At 37.7% G+C, this 20,864-nt stretch overlaps 1 protein-coding gene across 3 annotated transcripts in view; it reads right to left on the reverse strand.

Moving 5' to 3' along the window:
• Nucleotides 1-346: 346 nt before the first annotated feature.
• Nucleotides 347-20,864, reverse strand: part of LOC131031105 (uncharacterized) — an 85,165-nt gene continuing 64,647 nt past the window's right edge. For all 3 annotated transcript variants that reach the window (XM_057962138.2, XM_057962140.2, XM_057962139.2), the window contains exons 4-6: nucleotides 2,678-2,797; nucleotides 2,373-2,536; nucleotides 347-1,376 (exon numbers count right to left, since the gene is read on the reverse strand). In XM_057962138.2, coding sequence (XP_057818121.2) covers nucleotides 746-1,376; nucleotides 2,373-2,536; nucleotides 2,678-2,797 — 915 coding nt within the window. In that variant the 3' untranslated portion in view covers nucleotides 347-745. The remainder of the gene's footprint in view (nucleotides 1,377-2,372; nucleotides 2,537-2,677; nucleotides 2,798-20,864) is intronic.

Consider the following 20,864-nt stretch of genomic DNA (forward strand, 5'->3'; position numbering starts at 1 on the left):
AACAATTAGTAGTTAGATAGAAGCTAGTTTTGTAAAAGATTTGATTTTTCTTATAGTGTATAATTCCTTCCTCTAAGACATCAACGGAGATCTTCGAAAGCCCTCCGCAATATTCACATTGTTTTGTTGGCAGGAGATGATTTGCAGATCATCAGTGTTTCTTCTACTGCTCTATTAAAAACTTCATTTCATGGGATTGGCCAAATAATTAGAAGCTTAACCAATTAAATGAATACCTTTCTATTTAATCATTACATATTCATTTTATGTGGTCTATGTATAGAAGTTCTCATTCCATATTAAAAGAAACAGGAATATAGGATTGAACAGAAAATAAATCCACATATTGAAAACTATGATAGAACTGAATTGAATAGACCAGAGAAGAATGAAAACAATTCACATATGTTTTCATGGAAACTTATTGAGGTGACCCAAAAGAAGGTTATCAAAATAATATTTTCTACAAATTGCTCAGCGATGATAATATACAAGAAGACTTTCAAGTTTCCCTGCAGACGATGTTACCACCACACTTGATGTAATGGTATTTAATTCTATCTTCTTCCATCAAGGTTTCCCTCTATGCTTTTCAAACATGCCATTACTTAATTTGAGATGAACACTCAAGTAGTAAAGTTGTCTGATTCAGTAGCATTGTGGAACTTCTCACTACATACCATTCTCGAATATTATTGTGGAAGTGCCAAAGTATGTCAGCTTAACTTCAGGACCATGATCCTGATTAGAAGAAATTATTATTTTGGGCTGTTGTTTCTCCCCTTGAATTGCCTTTCATAGCATAGAAGTCTTGAGCCTTGTCACCTTTAAAGTTGTGATCCAAATCAACAGGAAGTCTAAAAAGATGTGGTGTTTCTTGTCTAAGCCCAAAATATGGCAATCCAAGGCAAGCATTAAAACAGTTACTTTCTCTAGGATAAGACAGATTTGAACCTGATGTCTGATATATATCAGAGCATTGAAGCCCCTTTCCAGAAGTCCTTGTGGCTAAAGTATGCAGTCCAGCTTTTAGTTCATTCTCATCTTCACAATTTGTAGGATTTGTCCTAGCATCTCCTGTGAGCATTTCAACATTTATTAGCTTAGATCTTTGAAAAGGATCTACTGAATCTAATGCCGTAGTCAGTGCAAAATATGGAGATGCCACAGTTGCTCCTTGCCCATCTCTCTCCTGTGTTAATCCTGATGTACCCAGGGAAGAAGTTGTCTTAGTCTCCACATCAAATGAGGAGGATAATAGGTGTTTATCAGTGCCATTTATTGACGAGTGTGAACTTTGTGTAGAGAATAATAACTCTGCAATGCATCGATCAATGGGATTGGTTTCTGTCTCCACAAGATCGATTTCATTGTATCTGCACAGTTTCAATTTTCAAATAAAATATTGTTAATAATAAATAGTTGTCTGTCTGTGTTTGTTTCCTTTTGTCTATTGAACATAATCAAAATACAACAGCATAAAAATAACACAACAGTTATCACAGAACCACGTTAGCTCTTACAAGTGAATCCACACACTTCAAACATCACCAAAACATAACTTTTATGCAGTGTCTCTTATTCTGAGAATCTAATCACATTAAATATAATCTTGCACAAGAAATATTAGAGGCGTCATGGGCTTGATGTAGGCAATAATTGCACTGTCAATTAAGTATTGGCACTACTGTGTAAAAATAAGGTGGAAGAAACACCTATAAAGAAATAATGGTTCCTTTTGTATAATATATGAAAAGTATCTTTAGCCCTACGCTATCCCGAATAAGCCCTTCAAAAAACATAAATTTATTCTAGATTTCCAGACCTTGATAAATGCATTGAAGCTAGATATTTACAAGCCATTCTGAAAGTTATTATGGTTGAAAAGATGGTTATCTTCATATTTGATTAGTTTATCAGCTAAGTTACTGGACCTGGTACTGGTTCATGTTCAGGTTCAGGGGTTCAGTTTGTGGGTTAACAAGGTTGCTTCCACTTTTAAATTGCCTCAACATGCCAAAATGAACCTTGTCTTACATTATAAGTTCTTGATGAAGGCATTGTCAATATGTGGCATGGTGCACCAATTTATGCACAAGTCCAGCAAGGTAAAATAGCAGATACATATATTCCAAATGAGAGAAGTAGGATCTCATCATAAAAAGAAATTTAGGATTCTGTTGAGGTACAGTCAAAATAGTCCAGTAGAGGCCACATAAGAATCATTAGATTTTGTAAGACAAGCATTGTTAAGACACGCATTGTTTCCTCAAACTATTGAAGAAGCAGTTTGTTTGTTTGTAGCTATGATTATCTGTATCATAAACAAAAGGCTACATTGGTTACAGATAAATGTATCATGAAACACTTACCTTGAGAAGCTAAGTAGTTCTTGATTCAATTGAATCCTTGAATTTAAGGAGTCACCACAAACACCTAGGGTGCTTCCACCTTCAGTTACTGCATGTCGTTGCTTTGCATTTCTAGCCAAACGGTAGAGTGCATCTCTGATATAAATTCTAGTCCTGAGACTTAACTGCTTCCACCAAAATACTTGGATCAGAATTATTATTTTCATCTCTTCTTGAATTTAGAAGGAAAAACCAAGCATTATTTTCAGTAAACAAATATATCTGCTCTTCAAGAATAGAATCCGCAGGTGATTTTAAGCAAATACCTGCATTATTACAGCTTTGAGCTGATTCAGGACCATAGGCTCTATGGTTCCTTCATCCACCAAATCATCGCCAACTGTTGTATACGTTTCTCCAGCTCCATGATGTTGACTTGGTGATACCTGCAAATCAAGCATAATCTAAATTATATAAAAATAATAGACTTGTTGAAACCTGAATTCACATTAATAGCAAGTTCCTTCAGACTCATATACATTCATTATGCTTAAGATTTTCTTACTCACTATTCTTCAGTTATCCATGTAGATGAGAAATATATATTTATTTTTAAAAAATCTACATAAGATATCAACATAGCATGAGAGTACCAAATAGATAACCCGTGGCTGCCAAACACATAAAAGTAGACAATCTGAAAACCAAATGTTTTTTTGCTGTTTCAATGGGAATCCGTCACAAATGTATCTTTTATGAGAGATGAGAATTACCTGGCATGTCATTTGTTGATGTGTGTTTTAGGCACATAACATTCAGAATAAAATACCAAAGCACTTTACCCTCTCTTGAACAAAATCACCTCAGATGATAAGGGTAAGATCAACTAAAATGATTCCAAGGTTTATACATGTCAGGTCTTGACGAGTGGGTAGCTCAATTATTGATGTGAATTGCTGTTTTCACTTGGGGACTTACACAAATGTTCGAATTAACTTCATAGATCATGGATAGGGAATGGGTGTGCTGATAACTTAGGATATGGCAATGTAGCTCTCGACTTAAGACTAACTAAAAAATGGGCAAAAGGAATAGGGTTCAGGAAATCTATTCTAAGCCTAGGAATGTAGGAAATGATGAACAAATTTAGTGGAATCAAACTAGGCAAGGTCTCACAAATAGGTTTTGACATGAGCTTAGTGCAATCATCTAAGGTATACTTCATAGATTTTCAAACCATTACCATCAAGCATTGAGACCATCCAGGTTGATGTATAACAATGGATATGTAATAATCAAAGTTAAGTTTGCATAAATTTCCAGTTAACCACACAAGGCACACTTACCAATGAAAAGAGGCTAGTGGTATGGATTAAGGATTCCACACAAATATATTCAACAAATCTTCCACTCAATCTAACAAACATAAAAGCAAATTCTTATCTAAAATTCTAATCTAACTTGGAGGAATTGAGAACCTTGAATGCAAAACAACACTTGAAAGACAAAATCACCATCAAGTTGAACAATGATTTATATTCAAATCGTTGCAGCATGTACCAACAATTCTACAAAAACTCTCTTACAAATGAGAGACAATGAGGTATATATATAGTCTCATACAAAATGGATGGCCAAGATTAAAACTAAATCAAGGGCCAAGATCATGCCAACAAAACCCTAGAATTGCCTAATTAGGGTTTACATCAGAAATGGTGCCACCAACATATGGCCCAATAGAAAGACACCTAGTCATCAAATAGGGAATCTTCTAGAAGATTCCTCCCTGCATCTCTCTCTCTCCTAGCATACTCCAAGAATCTAGCCAATACAGAATCTAACTCCTCCATGAAAATGCTAGGTAAGGTATCATGTTGTAAATCAATCACGTCCAACGCATCCAAGCAAGCATCCAAAGTGTTCTCCCAATCTAGCATGAGCTTCTGAGAACTATGAACATGAATCAACAAAGAGACCAAATCATCCATTTGACTCTTCTTCAAAGAGTCCAACTGACAAAAATACATAAGTTTCATCTTGTCTCTTAATTCGGCTAAGTGTAAACCACTAGCATCACTAACATCAACCCCCAATAACTCCTCTATTGAGGCAAGGATCTTTAACTGAATATCATGAATTGGTCCTTCCATCTCTGCACAACTCAGTTGCGCGCTCTCATAAGCTGATTTTTTCATGGCCAATGAACAATACCAGCCATGGAAATCGTATCTATCTCCACTGTGTACAACATTCTCCCTAACCAACATGGACTTAGGAATATTTTTCAAAGCTCTGAGGCATGGAATAGTCTTCTCCTGAATAGGCCTAAATTCTTCCCAAACTCCTCCAAAATACTGGATTCTGAACATGAGCCCTATTGTCATGTCAAATGCCTGGACAAACTGAGTAAGGAAATCATCTGCTTGTCTCCTTGTATTCTCAATCTATTTCTCCACCTCCAAGAGTGTGTCTCTCGCTGCCTCATAGTGTGAATGTAGTCCACGATCAACTACAATAGGGGAAATAAGGGTGGGATTCTCACGCCTTACCCCTGCAATGTACTCTCTAAGTCGGATATTCTCTTCTTTGTACTTCTCTTTTTCTTCAATCTCTCTATCCAATCTCGCACTGATTTCCCTAAGGTTATCACCAACCTCTTGAAATTCCCGCTCTCTTGTAGTACGGCCAAGGGCAACTATGGTAATCTGGAAATCCATGGGAGTAGCAATGTTTGTCATCACACCTGCAATAGGAATAGCCACCTGCGCAATCCGCATTCCTGTCTCATCTCTAGCTATGTATGACAAAATCTCAGCTCTCTTAGGCTCTTTCTCCTTATTACTCCTAGCTAAGTAGTCATCAATGTCATCAATAGGCTGTCTCTGTCATTTTATTACTTTTCTCCATACTCTTCATCAACCAATCAGGAATAGCGGCCATCTCCATACCATCATCGAGAGACATATCTCGATCAAGCTCTCACAATGTTGAGATAACATCATCATCATCAGGATTATTCCTGGTCAAATCACATACATTCTTTCCCAAACTAACCTCCAAAAGGACAGTAGGAGATCCCGGCTGATCATCATCCTCATTAGGTGGAGCAGATGTCGCAGAGGCATGTAAATCCTGAATATTCTCTGGTAGTATCACTGTGTTGGAACATTGCTCGAACTCCCTATTTTGTTCTGGCATTTCAACTTCCTTGATTGATGAGACACTGAGAGGTGGTGAAGGAATAGTAGTCTTTTGTTTCTTCTTCTTGACCTCCTCAATCTTCTTCCCTCTGGCCTTGACTTCTCCTAGTGTTTTCTTCCTTCTCTTGGGAGCTTGACTCTCCTCATCCGCATGAATCCTGACATCACTGATAGTCCTTTGATCATCCTCGGAAGCGGATTCCTCCCGTTTCATCTTTTCATAAGTGAAAGTGACACCCATATCAACTAACTTGTTCATCTAAATATCTACCCATGCTCGGGAGAAACTCAAGACCTCTCTTATCAATACATTCAAATCTATTTCTTCTGATTCTGACCAATTAGGCAATAGAATCGTCTTCTTCATTTCATTTTCATATTGCGGAGGCGTATGATCCCTGTCATCTAACACTTGGTCGGGAATGAGAAAAAGTCCACACTTCCTCATGAAATCCACTGACATCCTGGACCACATTCGTCTCTTCACTGCCTGCACGTCCATCAGGTTGGCCCAATAATCTTCTATGTCTACCTTGTGGATGAACTTCTCTCCCCTGATCCTTCCAACCTTCTTATCTGGATCAAATCTTTCTCTTCTCTTATATGCTACAAATCGATAGAATGCAAGTTCCTCACTTGCTGTGCTAGCTGCTAAGGCAGACTGGCAAACCTCCAACGTTTTCCCAACTGAAATAGGAAATGTCATGCCTCCTGTGCTTCTCCTTCTGAATAGAATCAAACTCCAAAAGTTGTCTCACCACTTCCAACAAGATCACTCTGTCAAGAGGATACCTAGGAAGCTTGTAGGGTTTGGATTGAAATCCATGAATCCTAAGGTATGTGAAAGCGGGAAACTGAATATACCACGATTCATATTTCTCTATCAGCTTTGTTGCCTCCTTGGACAACCTCCTGTGGACTCCACCTTGCAGCATCCGCGTGATCTACATTGTGAATACATTATTCACTCTCTTATAATCTTCAATTCTATACATGTTCAGTTGTGGATAGCACTCATAACTCTTGAATTGTCCTTGTCCATTCCCGACTTCACCTCTACAAATCAATCCTTTGTATGTAACAAACCGTGCAAGCAAGTACACCAAATAGGAAGTCATGGCAAATGACTTGGACCGCTCCACATTCCTCAGCTGAAAGTCTAGATTGTCACTTATGATTCTAGACCAATTTATTAATGTTCCTTTTAGACAATCCTGGATGAAATAGAACATCCATCCATTGTATATTGCACCCTACGGCATCCCCATCACTCGGTTAAGTAGGAATACTAAATCACTATATTCCTCTTTGAAGTCTGTGCACATGAGTGTCTTGGGAGCCTTGGAATGATGAGTCCTAGGCTCGATCATCCACTCCTTATTCACCACGGTCTTGCACACATCCACCTTCTTCTTATATCGGTCTTCATATTCATCTTTAGTTATATCCTTCATGTCTTCTCCACGTGGAATTCCAAACACCTCAGCAATCGCATTCTCAGCAAGGTAGGCAATGACGGCACCCTTAGGAGTCCTGATCATTCGGGAGCGAGGATGATAACATCGTGCACACTCCAGGATAAGCTCACTACACTGTAAGGATTGCGGAAATCTAGTGGCCTAATAAATGCCACTCTTCATAATGTTCAAATAGGCTAGGGAAGGAATCTGGCTTCCAATTCCGAACATACGATGTTGCATCTACTTCATGTTCAGGAAATGCATGTTCGTGTCTATAATCTCCTTCCATCTGGATGACATTTTGGATTCTAGATAGAATCCAGTCTCAAGTATCTTTTTTTGTTCTCTCCTTTCCTTGAGTCCGGACTTCGACATCGCACCTGTACGAAGCTTGAAGTTAGAACTTAGGAAAATAAATAATATTCTAGACAAAATTCCTGACTTCTTAATGATTTAGACTAATTTTGGGTATGGAAATCAGGAAAATAATCCACTCTTGATAGATTTCAACAATTGAATATAAAATGTGACAAGGTTAGGGCATGAAACCCTAATGAAATTCATTAAAGTCAATAATTTTCAGACCAAAGTCTGAAAACGCCTCCTTATACTTAGAAATTATGTTCAAATTAGAGTGTAAAGGAGTATATCGGATCAACAATGACTAAGGAAAAGGTGTGAAAGGTTGTGTTTTCACACAAAACCAAGTCTAAAGACACCTTCCGAAGTCAACAATGGCTGCCAGCAAATCTAATGACAACCTGTAACTTCACAAATTAATCTCTAAAAAACATGTTGCAATCACCCAAATATGCACAAACTTGATGAAAATCAATTTTGATGATGAAAGCAATCATATCCAGGAATGTAGGTATGGCTGGTAAAAGTTTAATTTTTTTAGGACGAGACTGAAAATGGATTACTTCAGACTTACCAGCACTTTGGAAAGTGATTAAAATCCCTGAAAATGATTGACAAATGACAAAGGAATGGACTCCAAGCGAAATCGCCAAAGGTGACAGGTGGCTGGAAATGAAAATCTCTGAGGACAGTAGCCAATAATGGAATTTGCAGATCTGCAACAGCTCTGAATAACTCTGAAAATGGACTGAAAATGACCTCCAATCAGCCTCTAGACAAAATCATCTAAGGCACAAATGGGATGGGAACACAATGTAGGTCTTAAAAATGAATTTTCCAGTCAGCTATGGAGTCACACAAGTCTGAAAATCTGCAACCTCAAGTCTGAGAACAAAACACCAACAAGCTACAACAATGGCAGCACACACCCAAGGAGGAAAAATCGCCAAATTTGGGGGTAAGAACCTCCAAACACAAAATCGTCCTCCTCACCAAAATCGCCAACCTCTAAAAAAATCGCTATCCTCTAAAAAAATAATGGCAAATAACATCAATGGCAGCCACCAAGAAAATCGCCTTGCTGGAAATGGAGGAAAAAATGGCAATGAAATTAATCTTCAATCAAGTGTGTCACTTAGACACTTTGCCAAAAATCGCCAGCTGGAGGAAAAATCGCCCTTGCATGAATACACTTGGCAAATATAATGATAAAATAATTCTGGGATCTCCTCCTTTGAACTTGCTTACACCATCAACTTTCACCACACAAGCAATGGGGGATAAAAAACTTGCTCTTATACTTGTCTGGCAAAAATCGATTTGCTTCTAGAAGGTTAAAATCATTAAATGTTCATTGCAAATCATTAATTGTTTTTTATTTATTTTAAATAATCGTTGCTTTTCATCAAAAACAATTAAATGAGGCTCATTTATTAAAATATTTCAAAATTAAAATTAAAATGGCCAATTGGGGAAAATTGATTTAGGTAGGGATTAAAAAATCCCATTTAAATTCATTAAAAAATGTCAAAATTGTCCCCTTAGGGAAAATCGATGTCAGTAGGGATAAAAATCCTTCTCAAAATTCATCAACATGCACAAAATTGGCGATCGGGGGAAAATCGATCTTAGTCTGGAATGAAAATTCCACTTAAAACTTCGTCATTCAACACAAAAATGCCCCTGGTGGAAAATCGACCCTAGTGTGGATGTTCATCCAGACACAAAAATATTAAAATAACTCTCAGTGGAAAATCGTCTTGGGTCTGGAATGAATATCCGCACAAAAATCCTCAAAATCTTGTCACAAAAGGCTTGGTGGAAAATTGATCTAGGTGTGGAGTCATCACAAACGTCATCCGCAACCTTATCCATACTCCTAGTGGAAAAACGAGGGTAGTCAGGACAAAATCCTAACACTTAGTCAAAATTATAGCATCCTGGGGAAAAACGACCCTAGTATGGATTCCCAATGGTGGAAAAATGGGGCAAGTCTGGATTCCAAGGGAAATCCATGTCCAGTCTAGATTTTGAGTGGGGGAAAATCATGGTTAGTCAGGAATATGAGGGGAAAAGCACCTCTAGTGTGGAATTTTGAACTTGTAACCCTTAGAATATGGATTTTCATCCGGAATATGATGATTTTTCCACTCAAAACCACTAGGAAACTTCAAAACTCAATAAAACTCAACTGGACTTAGACAAATTTGCCAAAATTTTGAGCGAAAAATAAGGAAACCTATTGGGATAAAGTGCGAAATCAACTTGAATAACTTCCTAGGAGCGAGAAAACAACTCCAAAAGATCTTAAAATACCTTAGCACTTCAAAATCACCGACGTGGACGTTCAAAAACACGTTAACGCTCAAAGGGTCTACACTTAGACAAAATTAGGATCATTTAAAATCTCAACTTTACGTGCTTGATCCTATAACTTCAAAAACCCTAAATGACAATAGGCATGATCAAAACTTAGAGACTCGGGCACAGGAAACTCAAAATTGCCCACTAAGCTACCAAAACCCTAAACTAACCAAGGCGAGAAGTTGGAAAAGAGGGGGTCCCCGTTAGCAATGGGGCGATGTGTGAAAAGGTCACAAGATATTCTTCCAAGGACAAGGAATCTCCATTTCTAATGCTCTCTGGTTCTGATTGTAAACAATTGTACTCCTGTTTATCATCCTCTTTGAGATGCCATGTAAATCAGCTGCCATGACAGTTGAGAACACATGCAAAACGACCAAAGAGGGCTGCTAGATGCTGCTAATTATTTAATTTCAAAATTGCTATTGTTTTGTTCAGATCCACATGGGTACAAGGCATTAACATCTATTGAACTAAACAAAATGTATTATGGGACACAAAAATACAAATCATTTAAAGCATACCTTAGTTTAAATTCTCTTAATAACATATGCATTATCCATTTATAAAAAATTGGGGTAGATATTTCGAAGGTGTTGCAAAATTCATTAGCACAAGCGGCTAGTTCGTTAGAACCTCTTGCCATGTTTGGTTTAAAGAAATTCATAGTGGAATTGACTTCAGTACCCTCTGTCCTTGACAATGTCACCAATTTCCAAGTATTTGAGGATGACAAGCATATTCTTAAATTTCTCACAAATGCAGATGTGTTTGCCACTCAAATCATTGATGAGGAAGAACTAGAAGAGGCTGAATTCAACACTGAAGGAATTATGTATTTAAAGACAAATACCATTCCCCCAAGTATGATAGAATTAGAGAAATTTTTTGACTCTGACAAGTTGAGTAGACATCAAGCAACTAGAAGAAAGCAATTAAGAACATTCAGGAAGGAATCCTCAATACAGTTGAAGATTTGTTCACAAGGAGATTGGGCGATGAGGAGATGGTAGCAGATAATTTGAGAAATGAGCTGGAGAAATTCTTTTACATGGAATATTTCTCAGAGGATGATCTGGAGAACGTCTCCATATTCTCAACCATCATGCGTAGAACTCGGGGAAATGTCAGGATGGGAAAAGATTTTCAGCAGGTGCAAGAAGGACGTGGCCATTATAGAGTACAAGCTCGAGACTGTGCCAAGTGTCTCTGTGGGTGAGCTTGAAACAGTCATGAACCGATTCATTGCATTTGCCACCAGAGAGAGGAATAGTGGGAGTGCTATTTTAGGCGATGAGCTATTAAATTCTTAGTGGGTATGTTGTCTCATTAATTACCAAACCCACTACCTTGCGCCACAAGGGTTATTCTTGGTCAAACCCTAACTAGGGTTTGCATGGTGTAATCTCGGCCCTTGATTCCAATTTGATCTTGGTCGTTCATTTCTTTTTGAGGCCTATAAAAGGGGTTCGCCCCCTTCATTTCTAATAAGGGAGAATTTTATGAGATTGTTGCTAGAAACTACCAGAATAATAAAAGTAGCTCATTGAATTTTTGGTGATTACTTGTGTTGTTTTTGCATGGTTACCTCTTCCTCGAATAAATTAGATTTGCTTTCAATTTGTTAGATGAAGTACTTTGATTTTAACAATTTATAAAGTAAATATGGAAAGAAATATTCTTGTAGGCTTCCACAAGAAGGGTCTCATATGCCTAATCGACATCTAGCTTTCCTGCAACATCCAAAAATAACCTTTATCACATTAAGGATAAAAAATGCTAGATCAATCTAACAATAGGTTTTTGAACAAAACTCTCTCCCTATAAAAGGCAGGAATGCTAACATTTAGACTTGTGCCCCTAGAGGCAGTCTCAACATCCTTACAAAGCCACTAGAGGTTAACTCTGAAAAGAAAAGTTGAATCCATCTGTAATGTCCCTACTATTTAGAGATCATTAACCTGCAAAACAGATTGTTAGAACATGACAAATATATACATATATATATATATATAAGTAATCTAAATTATAATCTAACTTCAATGCCTAATTAAAATAATCATAATTTCCATCTAATAAAAAGGATACAATGCCATACGTAAGTATGTACTTAGGCGGCCGTGAGGCCCGCCTTCTTGCAACCCCTTGGTCCCAAGCCCTCCAGGAAATCGAAGATGAGTTCGAAACCTGTCTTGGGTGTAACCTCTTACACCCAAGCCCTCCAAGGAAGACCCTTGTCTATTCCTTGCCTTGGGTGATGCCTTCATCATCCAAGTCCTCAGAGGGGATCGGCCCGACCTTGAGTCCTGTCTTGGGTATAACCTCTTATACCCAAGCCAGCCAAGGAAGACCCTTGCCTTTCCTTGGCTTGGGTGATGCCTCCATCATCCAAGTCCTCAAGGGGAATTGACCAGATCCTTCTCTTCTTGGTTGAGTTTTAGTCAACCAAGCCATACATTTGCATAATAGTTTCAGTTCATAAACTATCCCTTGTGTTAACATGAATTCTTAATGTATTCTTACTTAACATAGATATATATAATTTTCCATCTTTTACATGTGCATTACATTTCTTAAAATACCTTGTATTCATAATCTTTCTTAATATGCAAGCTTATGTATACAACAATTAACAAATTATATCTTTTACCTATTTTTAGTGATTAGTGAATATTATACACTAATATATGTACGAATATTCACTAGACTACAATTAACATCATCTCTTAATGAACCTTACCCATTGCCCGTTTCTTATTAACTAACATTAAATAATATTAATGAGTTTTACAATTAACATAACCTAATGTTATTAGTAATAATAACATTTCAAATACTATACTTATATTATTTAACGTAAGTAGGAATTCAATTCCTTACCTTCTTCCGCAAACTGCTCTCCCTTACCTTTCCTCTGCAGTCCGCTCCTCTTCCCCTTTTCGTGCCTTTACCGCTGCCTCCTTTATAACCCGTGAGGGGTTGTGCTTACCCACGCACCACTCCGTGCGGAGGTAACCCATCCCCCTTTCGGGATTACCTTTAACATGTATTGCATATTAATTATGTTGAATGGAGTATCTTGTTTCCTGCCTAATATATTTCATTTAAAATATATAAATACTATATATTATTTCTCTTTTAATATATTAATTACATTTCATTAAATATTTATAAAACAATATATTTAAATATCCTTTCATTTAATTATTTACATAACATTTCTTTTATTAAAACAAATTAAATATATTTCTTTTATTTTTCATAGATAAGGGATTATCACACCATCTAAAGAAAATTCTCTCCCTATAGCTGAAAAAGAAGATTCCTTGTGAAAACTAACTTGACACCTTTCTTTCAATAGGAATCCAATCATAGTCAACGTAGTTATGCGCCAAAAAAAAATTGCAGCTATCTGTGACCAAACCAAATTAAGAAACAAATTGGTAATGTTATCTAACTTGACCACTCATATCCGTTATAAAAGAAATATAAAATAAGAGAAATAACTCATTACATATCAATGTGGACCACATCATCCATGACGCCAAATAAAACACTAAATTAGAATGCAAACATAAAAATAACAACTCCGGTTACAATTAGGAATCCTATCCCCATTTTTATCAGCTCCCCCTTAAACATGACCACTAAATTTGTACACATAACAACCATATTTGTATTTGCAATGCAAAATTCAATTGAGGAGGTTGAAGAAAGATCCTCAAGCTAACCACGTATGGAACATAACAAAATTCCTCTCTAAGTTATTTTCCAACCACTAATGATAATCGCCAAGCTAGGACTATATTCTACTTGCATGCTCAATGCTTTCCTTTACCTCACGGTTGTTGCCAAGGTGTCAACACACTAACAAATTTTGACTTACCAAAATGTTGGTAGGAGACTCAACCAATTTTCTAAGATACATAGCTCATGTTTTTTACTCATTTATAAGCCAACTTGACATTAAGGGGCCTCGAAGAATTTTGGAGAGATATTTTCCAAGGTCCAATTGACATACAAATTCCAATCTTCTGGTATGGTAGAAACACACTCATAGAAACATTTAAGATTTTTACAAATAGGTGTGATTGTCAAGACTTCTTGTATTGGCTTACCTTCACTTTGCTCAACCTCTTTTTTTTCTATTCAAACACCCTCTCAAATCCTAATGGAGAGATTATGGAGAGCCTCATGACATGCATTCAAAGGATAACAACCCAGATTGAGGTGAAGTCTCCAAAGATATGCCCTCCCCATTTTATGCCAACCATGTAGTGCATCCAGTTGTGAGCGCAATTGGAACTTGTTTGAGGCCATCCACACGACAAAGAGGAATAATTAGCTAAAAAATGCCTCAATAACCTTGTATTTGTGTGATACAACCTTCGGCTGTGCACAAGAAGAGTAGAGGACAAATCTGATGATCCGATTGGTTTGGATGAGGTAGATCCTTATAGTGATTGGACATGGCAGGATGAAACCTTTCTTAATTTCGAGAGGCAGGCATTGAAGAAGGTGGGTGCAGCAGGAGGTCTAGAATCAGATGACATTTATGAGGATGAGGAGTCATTTCCATCGGCATCTACTACTAGGATGGAGGTTGAATCATTGCCCTCCATGCCAAGCAAGGAGCCACAGTGAGCTCCAAGGACTAGACCCTCTACATCTCCCCTAGTTTTCAATAGATCAGGGAAGATGAAGATGTAAAATGTTGTATTTACTTTTAGTTTTAATATTTTCATTTTGTCAGCTATCTATTGTATCAAGCTATGAGCCATCAAGATTCCGCACGAGGATCGATTTTGTACTCAATTTGCATTCAAATTAATCAAATTTAATAGAAAACACTTTCGTTCTCATTGGATACATCTCATCATTGAATTTTGCGAAAAAAAAAAAAGTGTTTCTAATGAAGTTTAACCTATTTTTTAATTTGTTGAGTTTTTGCCAAAGCCAAGTTTTCCAAGTATGGTTGAAACCATATTTGACAGTGGAACATGAGGACGAGGAAGAGAAATTCACAGCATAAATTTCTGAAGTGGAGCCAAAATGCAATCAAGATGAACATTCAAAACTCTCAAGTAGTGGAAAATGTCACATCTATAGAGGTATATGGCATGAAGTCCCAAAATGAGTCTACTAAAGGTGTTGCTACTGTTAGTCGTGAAGTTGAGCTAGCTGAAAAATTTAGAACAGCAACTAGTGATGAGACCATGCATCATTCTAGTGATGACAATTCAGAAGTTGAGAGGGATGTTCACATGTAGAAAGTGTTCAAGAATGATTCCCAAACAAAATCAAGTTAGAAGGAGCTCCAAGATGATCGAAAAGGTAGTGAAGCCTATCCAAAAGTTGAAGAAGAAACATATGAGCAAAGCGACCTTGCTAATTTTTTATCAAAGGCCTAGGGAATCGTCAAAGTTGAAGAATCAATTCTTGGTCACAGGAGAAAATGGTACAAGTCTTCACAAGAGTTAATGGCACACAAAAATTCATTGATGATCTCATTTGGATAGACCAAGTTGAGAAGAGAAAAAAAGGCATAGAAGGAGGCAATACTTTTGCAGATGCAAACAGTCAAAGTGTTAATGTTATAGCGGTGGGAGATATATTTCTCTCAAATTTAAAACAATAAATGATAAATGAATAAATATCAAGGCAAGTCGGCCTTGTTATAAATAATAATTTTATTCTTTATTTTCTAAAAGAGGCCGACTCAAATAGGTCACATTGCTTTGTATATATACAAGGTGATGATCATTCATTTGATAATCAAGTCATTCGTACAATCAATTCACACTTCAAAAGGAGTTCATACATTTGCAGCAGATCATAATTTTGTATCAAGCAAATCGATATCAAGGAGAAATCATATTTGACTGAATATTTGCATCTAGGAGAGGTGCTATCTTTCATTGTATCAGATCAGCCTTGTGTTTGGCCCAAGTTGTAAGCAGATTTCTGCTCCTTTTCATTCAATATATAAGAGATATATTTTGGCTGAATTTTTCTGCCTCAAGGAGGGTTTTCCCAGGGTATTTGCTGTGTTCTGTTGCTCATCATTTTGTATTTCTGCTTATCTTCATTTCTGATCTAAAAACTAACATGGTATCAGAGCGGGTTTAAGCAAGATCGGAACAGATTTGTTTAAGCAGTGAAGTCTTCTCCTTATCTAGGGCAGTCTATCTAAGTATCGAAGATGGTGAACGGAGTCAAGCTTGAAGATAGGCTTGATGGTGCATCAAATTTCACCTCTTGGAAATTCAGAGTTCTTATTGTCTTAGAAGAAAATGATCTTCAAGATTTCGTGGAAATTGATATGCCCGAGCCATCCGATGATGCTGAGAAAACTCAATGGAAGAAAAAAGGCACAAAGGCTAGGAATATCTTGATAGACTCCATAAAAGATCATCTAGTGCCGATTATCTCCAAGATGAAGACAGCCAAAGATATGTTTGAAACTCTACAAGGATTGTATGAGATCAACAATACTAGCAAAGCTCTTGCCTTGAGACAACAGCTCCATCATATAAAAATGGCTAAAGGAGATTCAGTAATCTCCTCCTTCATGAAGATTGTTGAGTTGAGAGATCAGCTATGTGCCATTGGAGATAGTTAAAGATAGAGACCTGGTTATGTTGGCATTGAATGGCCTTCCTCAATCTTGGGAGCCCTTTATCAAAAGCATTAGTGGACGATCTAAGTTGCCCAAGTTTGATCGTCTTCGAGCTAACTGCATTCAAGAAGAATCCAGATTGGCAGCAATAGGAAATGGGCGAAGCTCTTATAAAGAAGAGAAACATGTCCTTGCTACTCAAGCTTCCAGAAGGAAAGGAAGAGAAGGGAGAAAAGGCAATTTCAAGAGGAATAGAGACAAAAAATCAGATTTTGTTCCTGAACCAAAGAAGAATAAGGATCTCTCTCACATTCAATGTTTTAGGTGTGACAAGTATGGTCACTATGCTCGAGTTTGCATATCAAAACCAAAGCAACATGCTTCTACTGTTGATGTTGATGATGTGTCACCTCAAAAGGAATCTAGAGACAACTCAGGGGGATTTCTATACATCTCCGCTCTTTCAAGCAATATCCCAACCGATAGTGGTGCTTCACATCACATTACAGGATATCGTGAGCATCTTTCGAACTTGGTAGAAAGAGAAACCAACTTGCAAGTGATAATCGGAGATGATGCTTGTTATTCTGTAAGAGGAGCTAGGACTAGCTCTCTTCATCTACTGGCATCCCACTTCATTTGAGTGATGTTTTGTTTGCACCAAGAATCAAAAGGAATCTTGTCTCCATTTCAGCATTGGAGGACAAAGGGTACCAGGTTGCTTTTTCTGAAGGGAAAGTCCTTGTTTGGCCTAAGAACTCTAGTATCAAAACAACGCATGTGATTGGTGTCTGTCAAGAGAGCCTATACAGACTTTCTATTCATCTAGTTAAGGCATTATTGCACAACTCTATTAGTTCAAGTGAGCTATGGCACAGGAGACTTTCTCACTTACATTTCAGAGCTCTTCCATCCATGGAGAAGATGGTTATTTGGCTACCAAAGCTCAATCTGGAGCACAAAGGCATTTGCAGAGGATGTGCACTTAGTAAGAACATCAAGAGTCCCTTTCATAGTAGTGATACTAGATCAAAGGGAACTTTAGATCTTGTTCATTCTAATTTATGTGGACCAATGTTTGTGGCATCTTTGAGTGGATTTTGGTATTATGTGATTTTCATTGATGATTATCTCGGAAGACTTGGATTTACTTCTTGAAATCTAAGGAGTCTGAAGAAGTACTTGATAGATTCAAAGAATTCAAGGCTCAAGTTGAAAACATGTTCGGGGAAAAAATTAAAGTTCTGAGACCAGACAATGGAGGAGAATACACTTCTGGGGGATTTCGTAATTTCTGCATTGAGGCAGGGATCAAGAGGGAGTTCTGCGTTTCGTACAACCCTCAGCAAAATGGAGTTGCCGGAAGAAAGAATAGATCCATAGTTGAGGCAGCCAAAGCTATGATTCATGATTAAGATTTATTGACTTTCTTTTGGGCAGAAGCTTCCAGGACCGTTGTATATGTTCAAAACTGAAGCCCTCGTTGAATATTAGGAAACATGACTCCTGAAGAGGCCTTCACAGGTGTGAAACCTAAGGTTAGTCATTTAAGAATTTTTGGTTGTCCTATTTATATTCATGTGCCTAAAGATAAAAGATCTAAACTAGAACCATCAGGCAAGAAAGGAATATTTGTGGGTTACAGTGAGTCTTCACAGGCCTACAGGATTGAGATCAGCAGGGATGTCTCTTTCGAAGAGGAAGTAGCCTTCAAAAGATCTAAGGGGTCTTACATGGAGATGGATAGTGAAGAGCAGGAGACTACTCAGGATATGGTCATATCTCCTGATCATACTTCTCAGATTCAAAGGGAGTCTAATGAGTCAGTTAAGACTATTGATCCAGTTGATCCCATAGAACCAACTAATAGACCAAGAGACATTGCTATAGGTTGAAAGAGACCTCTATGGGCTAGACAAACTATGCAAGAGGCAGAAAAGTATGCAACTCCTCGAGGCACCTTTAGGGAAAGGAAGAGACCACAAAAGTTTCCAGGTTATGTGGCATTGATGAGTCACATCATTGATTCTGAGCCTTCCAGTTTTGAAGAAGCCTCCAATCATCAAGTATGGAGAGATGCAATACAAGAAATATCAATCCATCATCAAGAATGATGTTTGGGATGTTGTTCCGAGACCTAAAGGGAAATCAGTTGTGTCTTCCAAATGGCTCTACAAAATCAAGCATGCAGCTGATGATAGCATTGAGAAGCACAAGGTGAGATTCATGGCAAGAGGATTCTCTTAGAAGGAGAGAATAGATTATGAGGAGACATTTGCTCATGTTGCTCGATATACATCTATGAGGACTATTATTGCTATTGCATCTGCCAAAGGGTGGAAGCTACATCAAATGGACGCAAAGATTGCATTTCTTAATGGTGTGATTGAAGAAGAAGTATACACTGAGTAGCCAGATAGTTTTGTGATTCATGGGAAGGAGTCTCATGTATGCAGATTGAAGAAGGCATTGTACGGCCTTAAGCAAGCACCTCATGCATGGTATGAAAGGATTGATCGATATTTGTTGAGCTTGGGATTCTTCAAGAATGATGCAGATTCCAATCTTTACTTCAAGGTAGTTGATGGTGAGGTTTTGATATTGGTTCTTTATGTTGATGATTTATTTCTCACTGGAGTAGAGTATCTCATTGTCAAATGCAAGCAAGATTTAGCCTCCAAGTTTGAGATGAAGGATCTTGGTTTTATTCATTACTTCCTAGGACTGGAAGTGTGGCAAAGACCAAATGAAATTATTTTAAGCCAAGGAAAACACACTATAGACATCTTGAAAATATTTGGGGTGATGTATTGCAAGTCTATGTCTACTCCTATGGAGACAAATTTGAAAAAATTGAGTGAATCATTGATTGGATCATTGATAGATCTCACCATGTACAGACAATTGATTGGATCATTGATATATCTAGTCAATACTAGACCAGACATTTGTTATGTGGTGAGTTCTCTTAGCCAATTCATGTGTGAGCCAAGACAAATACATCTAGTTGCAGCAAAACATATCTTGAGATACTTGCGTGGCATAGTGGGATATGGCTTGAGATATACTTCCTATGCAGATTTAAAGTTACAAGGCTATTTTGATTCTGATTGGGCCGGGAGTGTAACTGATAGGAAGAGCACCTCTGGATGCTGCTTCAGTTTGGGATCTGCCATGATTTCGTGGTGTAGCAGGAAGCAGATTTTTGTGGCACTTAGCACTGCTGAGGCCGAATATATTGCAGCTTGTGTAGCAACTCGAGAAGTAGTGTGGCTTCCAAAGCTCCTTACAGGATTGTTTGGGCAATCATTGGAGCCGGCTGTGATTCATTGTGATAATCAAAGCTATGTGAAGCTCTCAGTAAATCCAATGTTTCATGATAGGAAAAAGCATGTGGAGATCAAGTATCATTACAACAGAGATATGGTGCTGAGGAAAGCAATTCAACTCAAGTACATTTGCACTGATGATCAGACGGTTGATATTCTCACCAAGCCTCTTTCCAAAGTGAAGTTTGCATATTTCCGGGACAAGCTTGGAGAAGTGGAGAATGTCGCGCTTGCTGAGAAGGAGACTCGACATCAGTGAGCTATGCTATAATGCATATTTCTTCGAAATGGAAAAATAAAAGGTGAAAGCCCTCGTCCATCTTTGAGACAAAGATGTGATTCTTTCCACACGTGGGAGTAGCCATGGTCGACGTCATGTTAAGAGACTCCATGACATCACGTTGAGAGACTCCGTGATGAACCCTTTGTACTTATATTTTTTCCACACATGGGAGTAGCCATGGTGGACATCATGTTGAGAGACTCCATGACGACATCACGTTGAGAGACTTCGTGATAGGCACTTGTGCACATGTTTCTTTCCACACATGGGAGTAGCCATGGTGGACGTCATGTTGAGTGACTCCATGACGATATCACGTTGAGAGACTCTACGATGAACTCTTTTCCACAAATGAGTGTAGTCATTGTGGGTGTCATGTTGAGAGACTCCATGACATCGATATCTGGAAAGATACTTTCCTAGCTAAGAGGGAGTGTTAATGTTATAGCGGCGATAGATATATTTCTCTCGAAATTAAAACAATAAATGATAAATGAATAAATATCAAGGCAAGTCGGCCTTGTTATAAATAATAATTTTATTCTTTTATTTTCTAAAAGAGGCCGACTCAAATAAAAGGTCACATTGCTTTGTATATAAACAAGGTGATGATCATTCATTTGATAATCAAGTCATTAATACAATCATTTTGCACTTCAAAAGGAGTTCGTACATATGCAGCAGATCACCATTTTGTATCAAGCAGATCGATATCAAGGAGAAATCATATTTGACTGAATATTTGCATCTAGGAGAGGTGCTATCTTTCATTGTATCAGATCGGCCTTGTGTTTGGCCTAAGTTGTAAGCAGATTTCTGCTCCTTTTCAATCAATATATAAGAGATATATTTTGAAAGGGTTTGTTGCTTGGTTTGCATGCCCTAGTACAGGTCGTAC

The sequence above is a fragment of the Cryptomeria japonica genome, chromosome 7 (genome assembly GCF_030272615.1).
Source record: "Cryptomeria japonica chromosome 7, Sugi_1.0, whole genome shotgun sequence".
NCBI lineage: Eukaryota > Viridiplantae > Streptophyta > Pinopsida > Cupressales > Cupressaceae > Cryptomeria > Cryptomeria japonica.